Below are 7,249 nucleotides of genomic sequence, written 5' to 3' on the forward strand. Positions count from 1 at the left end.
CTACAATATTCCCTTTGATCTTTTTGCACTGTGGCATAACATAATCAAAACTAAGATCCATTTTTTTCGGAGACAAACAATCAAGACCCACTATGAATTGAAAGTTTTCTCTGTAGCAGTTACTGTGATTGGAACTCGTGATAAATGAACAATACAAAATGATATTTGGGTTCAGGAGAATTTGTGGTGATGATATCTTGAGAAGAAGAGAGTAGATTAACTATTGTTGAAATGAAATTGTAAGGTGAAATTCTTGAATCAGAAAGGAGGAGACATAATTGAGTGATAAATATGGGAGGGGAGAATTAAGAGATAGTGGTTGATTTGGAGTGAAATAGTTATTTAAACAGATAATTAATCAATAATAGTTTTAAGGGATGTGTGTATCTAATAGTATTTTCAAATAATATATTAATATATGGTATAAAATACTAAAAATGGTAATATATGTAATTGTTTAAAAGTAAAGATAATATTAGTATATACAGTAGTGATGTATGTCTAGGTAGTTTATCCTTATTTTTGTTATATATATTTGTAAGTAGGCCCTATTATAAAACCTTTTTCCCCTTTACAATAAAACCAGCAACCAGCCCAGCCCATCAACAACACCGTCCAAAGCAAATAAAATCTGCGTGGTGGGTGGCCCAAGAAACGTAGCAGCAAACCCGAGATCCGCCTTTAAAACTCGTTCCAGATTAGGGTTTTTGCTCACTTCAGTATATTCAGCTTCGCAGCTCCTCAACCCTCCAGCTGCTGCAGCGAGACAACTTCCTTCTGTCACAATGGGGTAATCTCCCTTCCTTTTCTCTTGTAAAGTATATTTAGTAATGTCATACTTAATCGTGCTGAGAATGCTATGAGACGGCATTCATTTTAAGGAAATGTATCAAATAAGCTATGTTTTATCGCAACAAAGCATAATGTACTGATTGATGTATGACATTAAACTGAGAATCGATTGTTTAGTGAGCTGGTTTGGCTTTGTTGAGAAAGTTAGATATATGGGGTAGTACCTTGACGCTTCTGTGTGTATGTGTAGTTCCTCAGTCCATCTTGGCAAAACAGTTGAGCTCTCTTGAGGGCAATGAGTTGTTTTGAATGCTAATGGACTCAGATCAAATGTCTCTCTAAACTGTTCTGGGCTCGTCAAGCTCCGTGGGGTTACAGATCAGTAGAGAAGAAACATTTAGCTAATGAAACCCCTTTTCTCCATGTAAAAAATACTCTATTTATCATAGCTATGCAAAAATAGACTATGGATATGTTCTTATGTTTTCCAATGCTTCTGTCTAAATATGAGGTTTTGAGTCTTGTCATACTTAACAATTTGGGGAAACTGATTACATTTGACATCAAAAGCTAAAATTGGAAACACAATGTGTAAAATTGGAACTTTGTAATTATAGCTAGTTTTGCATTGCTGAGAAAAAATAAAATTTTGGGTATAAATTTAGAACATGTTACCCTGCTGTTCTGTGTGGGTGCGTAATTCCTTAGTCCATCTTGGCAAAGCAGTTGAGTCCATCTTGGCAAAGCAGTTGCGTCCTCTTGAGGGCAATGAGTTGTTTTGAATGCTAATGGACTCAGATCAAATGTCTCTCTAAACTGTTCTGGGCTCCTCAAGCTCCGTGGGGTTACAGATCAGTAGAGAAGAAACATTTAGCTAATGAAACCCTTTTTCTCCATGTAAAAATTACTCTATTTTTCATAGCTATGCAAAAATAGAATATGGATTTGTTCTTATGTTTTCCAATGCTTCTGTCTAAATATGAGGTTTTGAGTCTTGTCATACTTAACAATTTGGGGAAACTGATTACATTTGACATCAAAAGTTAAATTGGAAACATAATGTGTAAAATTGGAACTTTGTAATTATAGCTAGTTTTGCATTGCTGAGAAAAAAATAAAATTTTGGGTATAAATTTAAAACATGTTACCCTGCTGTTCTGTGTGGGTGCGTAATTCCTTAGTCCATCTTGGCAAAGCAGTTGTGTCCTCTTGAGGGTAATGAGTTGTTTTGAATGCTAATGGACTCAGATCAAATGTATCTCTTAACTGTTCTGGGCTCCTCAAGCCCCGTTGGGTTACAGATCAGTAGAGAAGAAACATCTAGCTAGTGAAACCCCCTACCTCCATGCAAAAAAAAAACTACTCTATTTCTTATAGACAGTTTCTGACATACCTGGTAAAATGATTGGTTTCATACTTGGTCATATTAACAACATACCCAGAGTAATCCCCACTAGTGAGTTTTGGGGAGGGTTGGGTGTACACATGCCTTATCCCCCTACCTTTGTGGGGTTGTGGTTGTTTCCGATAGACTCGTTCATATTAAATAGTTTGTATTATAAAATTGGGAATGCTTTGTGTAAAAGAGAAACTTTGTACTTCGAGTTTGTTTTGCATTATGAATACTTCATTCTATGGGTGATATATTTAAAATTTATTACCTGGTTGTTCTATGTGGATGCGTAATTCCTTAGTCCATCTTGGCAAAGCAGTTGAGTCCTCTCAAGGGCAATGGGTTGTTTTGAATGCTAATGGACTCAGATCAAATGTCTCTCTAAACTGTTCTTGGCTCCTAAGCTCTGTGGGGTTACAGATCAGTAGAGAAGAAACATCTAGCTACTGCAACCACACTTCCTTCATGCAGAAATTACTCTTATGTCTTGTAGCTATACAAAAAAAAAAGACATTCAGCGAGTACGAAAATTATGAGTAATTGGCTTTTTTCTTCTGTTTTGGTGTGCTTGTGTCTAAATAAAATGTCTTGCGTCCTGACATACTTAGAAGTTTGGGAAAACCAACTTCATTTGACATTAAAAGGGCTTAGTTTGGAATGAGATCAACATTTGAACTTAATTGAATAAGCATTGCCGTAGAAACAAGCACTTGAGAAAATGTTTGGTTTGGTATTAGGTCATATTAAATAGTTGTATTTTTAAATTGGAAATGCAGTGTGTAAAATAGAACTTCTTGACTCTAGCCAGTTTTGCATTACTTAAAGATGTTAATTTATTGGGATAAATTTTGAACTTGTCACCTGGCTGTTCTGTGTGGATGTGTAATTACTCAGTCCATCTTGGCAAAGCAGTTGAGTCCTCTTGGAGGGCAATGAATTGTTTTGAATGCTAATGGACTCAGATCAAATGTCTCTCTAAACTGTTCTGGGCTCCTCAAGCTCCGTGGGGTTACAGATCAGTAGAGAAGAAACATCTAGCTAATGAAACCCCCTTCCTCCATGCATAAAAACTCTACTTCTTATAGCAATGCAAAAAAAGACATTTAGCAAGTATAAAAATTATGAGTAATTGGCTTTGTTCTTTTGTTTTCTTGTGCTTGTGTCTAAATATAAGGTCTTGAGCCTTGTCATACTTAACAATTTGGGGAAACTATTCACATTTGACATCAAAAGGGCTTTACTTCATGATGAGATCAACATTCAAACTTAATTAAATAAGCATTCCATTAGAAACAAGCACTTGAGAAAATGATTGGTTTGGTATTTGGCCATTTCTCAATGTGTAAACTAGTAACTTTGTAATTCTAGCTAGTTTTGCATTACTGAGAAAAGTTCAATTATGGAGGATAAATTTCAAACTTGTGGATGTGTAATTCCTCGGTCCATCTTGGCAAAGCAGTTGAGTCCTTTTGAGGGTAATGAATTGTTTTGAATGCTAATGGACTCAGATGAAATGTCTCTCTAAACTGTTCTGGGCTCGTTATGCTCTGTGGGGTTACAGATCAGTGGAGAAGAAACATCTAAACTATTCTTCCCCCAAACAAAAAAAATTTGTTTCTTATTAGCTCATGTCAGTGTTTAACATGCCATTAGTAGGCACTCGCCGAGTATAAAGATTAGAGTACTTGGCTTTGTTCTTATGTTTTCTTGTGCCTGTGTAGACATGGCAGTTTGGTAAAGTACTACATTTGACATCAAAAAGGCTTTTTGTTCATAACGAGATTTACCTACCTTTGAACTTTTTTCAATAAAACAATTCCTTCTCCATTTTAATTATTAATAATAATTATAACAATTCTGAGTATATGTGAACCTCCCAATAGAAAATCCAATAAAAACAGCACATGGTAAAATGATTGGTAGTTTGTATTATTAAACTAGGAATTTAATATGTATAAGAGACTTTGTAATTCTGATAAGTTCTGCTTCACTGGAAAATGTTAAATCTTTGGGGATATGTTTAAAACTTGTTATCTGGAGGTTCTATTTGAATGCCTAATCCTGCAGTCGATCATGGCAAAGTAGTTGAGGCCTCTTGAGGGCAAGCTATGAATGGTAATGGACTTGAATCAACTGTCTCTCTTAACTGTTCTGGGTTCCTCAAGCTCCATGGGGTTACTGATCAGATGAAACATATGAGAGAGATTTTGCAAGTTAATTTAGATAGTTATGAACATCTTGTTATATGCTGTTGATTTTCTCTGTGTGTGTATATCAAGTGGCAAGATTTCCCTTCTTTGGCCACTTCTAAACTTATGTTGTACCAACTTTAATGCAGGAAGACACGTGGAATGGGAGCTGGTCGTAAACTTAAGTCCCACCGTCGGAGGCAGAGGTGGGCTGACAAGTCTTACAAGAAATCTCATCTTGGTAATGAATGGAAAAAGCCATTTGCAGGATCATCTCACGCCAAGGGGATTGTTCTTGAGAAAATGTATGACCAATTTTGCTTTCCATTTTTTAAAATTAGTTGTTTATCCATTTGTTTGTGTGTTTTGTTTAATAGACATAATGTTAACTGAATGAACTGCAGTGGTATTGAAGCTAAGCAGCCTAACTCTGCCATTAGAAAGTGTGCTCGAGTTCAGTTGATAAAGAACGGGAAGAAGATAGCTGCTTTTGTACCCAATGATGGTTGTTTGAACTACATTGAAGAGAATGTATGTGTTTCTGTCATTGCAAATGTCTTTTTTGTTTCAATTTCCTATATAGTATTATTTAATGTTGAATAAATCTCATCTGATTGTTTGTAGGATGAGGTGTTGATTGCTGGATTTGGTCGTAAAGGACATGCTGTGGGAGATATTCCTGGTGTTAGGTTCAAGGTTGTGAAGGTGTCTGGTGTTTCACTTTTGGCTCTCTTCAAAGAGAAGAAAGAGAAGCCCAGATCTTAATTATCACTTTCTGGTCAAAATGCAAGTGTGTTCTGAATGAATTTTTGTTAGGATACAAAATACCATTTTCTTTTCTAGTATAGTTTGTCATGCCTGTCCATGAATATATCTAGGACATTTGTTTCACCTTCTGAAAATGAATTGAATGATCCGTGGAATTTTGGATCAAGTTGTTGGAAGTTGAAAGCAATTAGTTTTCCTTCCTACTATAAGAGTACTTTTTTGAATTTATTGTGCAAAGTGTTACTTAATATGCTGTCACTCATTTGTTTGTGTTGTTCGGAGCATAAAGTATCAGTATGGTTAAATTTTGGCTTTAGTCGTCAATAGTCTCTTCATGTAAGTTGTCTGCATATACCATTTTTCCTTTCTACTATCATTTCGCCATCACCAATATCCTGTAATCTTCGTCGGACAAGTACCCATTAAACAAATGAGTAAAGATAGAAAAATTCAGAAGAGTTTACTGATACAACTCTGAAAATTTTTAACTTCATAAAATGTTGAAAAATTCAGAGGAGTTTAATTTGTAGGAGAGAATTTAATCAAAAAAAATCCGATGAACTTTCCATTTTTTTCTGGCAAGACTACTTCAAATCCAAAATTATTTTCTTTGAAGTTGTTAAAAAAATTCAAACTCTTAAAGAATCTACAATACAAAAAATATCAACAAATTTTAATTAATGTTTGAGAAAGACAATGAAATCGGAGAAATGAGAGCTATGGTATTGATAGAAATCACCAAATCGTAATACAAGAGAGAGGGTATATAACGACTATGGTGTTAATGACATAAATATAAAATGAAGATACTTGTAACTCGCGATCGCCATATGGTGGATGGATTGTGGTGGCCGATTGACGGATTGGAATTCCTACAAAAAAAGAAAGTGTGTTTTCAGGTAGCTATGGAATTGCTGCTAGTAGACTGAAAGGCTATTCCCTCCCTAACCCTAAGGTAACCGCTACCGGGAATGTTTTGGGTGCGTGGGTTGTGTAGGGTTAATTTTTGTTTTTCTATTAAATTTTTAGTTTAAAATATTTTCTTATAATATGTTTTTAAATAATTTTTTAAAACCCAAATGACATGTACCAATTTAATTTCTTCATTATGCCATGTCATTGCAAGTGTATCTCACTCACTTTAAATTTTTGTCTGAATGTCAAAAATGTTGAAGGAGTATCAATTCGAAGTGGTAGAGGTGTTCAATAGGTACAAACTTTAGTTGAAGTGTTCAAATGAATTATGTGGACAATTTAAGTGGCCGTCGATGACTTAAGCTTTAAATTTTTTAGGCAAAGTGGGATTGATGATTAGTACGTAACAATACTTTTTCTAGTTATTTAACACTAATAAATTTATGAACAAATCAGATCACATGTTTGTTATTCTGTAGAACTTACAATATAGGAAATAAAAACAATTACAAGTAAGAATCAAGAAAAGTTACAAGTAGTTACAATAATTGAGACTCTCCAATTTTTTTTCCCGTATTAACCATTAACAAAGAAAATAAAATAAAATAGAGATATTTAAGATTTTTTGAATAAAAAATGTGAAAAATTAAGAAATAGTATGCGAAAAATATGTGAAAACATTTATGAAGAGCCACCACAAGTTTTCATATTATGCTCTTTCTGAAGCAACATTGTGCATTCAAACAAAGTTTCAGAAGCACAATAACAAAAAAAATGCTACTCATCATGCAGCATTTAAACTAGTCATTCTCCATGACAAATACAATGTTATTTCTTGTTAATTAAATATAAGTTCATTAAAGATAAAATAGTATAGATCATTGAATCTATAAAATAAATACATTAGCTGTAGCCAAAGTGATGATAGAAGGAAAAAACCCACAAAAAGAATCAATTGACTTAGAAATTCAGAAAAAAACATTCAATCGATAAATATCGAACCAAAAAAATATCATGGTGTTGGATTAATTGTTCAGAAATTAAGCAGTTGATATAATTTTTCTTTTGACACATTGAATTGAGGAAAAAAAAAATATAATTGGATTAAGGAAAGTGCAATTTCGTTTCAAGTAACTATGAATTTGTATAACTTGTTGTTTTATAAAGTAATATTCATAACAAAAAATATCTT

General features: G+C 33.9%; 1 protein-coding gene across 1 annotated transcript; it reads left to right on the forward strand.

Annotated features, from left to right (window-relative positions):
* Positions 1–740: 740 nt before the first annotated feature.
* LOC125833176 (40S ribosomal protein S23) lies at positions 741–5,366 on the forward strand. Its single transcript, XM_049512321.1, has 4 exons — positions 741–790; positions 4,524–4,679; positions 4,779–4,905; positions 4,999–5,366. The coding sequence occupies exons 1-4, from the start codon at positions 786–788 to the stop codon at positions 5,137–5,139; spliced, it is 429 nt and encodes a 142-aa protein (XP_049368278.1). The 5' UTR covers positions 741–785; the 3' UTR covers positions 5,140–5,366.
* Positions 5,367–7,249: the final 1,883 nt, after the last annotated feature.

Source organism: Solanum verrucosum, unplaced genomic scaffold (genome assembly GCF_900185275.1).
Source record: "Solanum verrucosum unplaced genomic scaffold, falcon-dt-bn FXZP01000288.1, whole genome shotgun sequence".
Classification (NCBI taxonomy): Eukaryota; Viridiplantae; Streptophyta; class Magnoliopsida; order Solanales; family Solanaceae; genus Solanum; species Solanum verrucosum.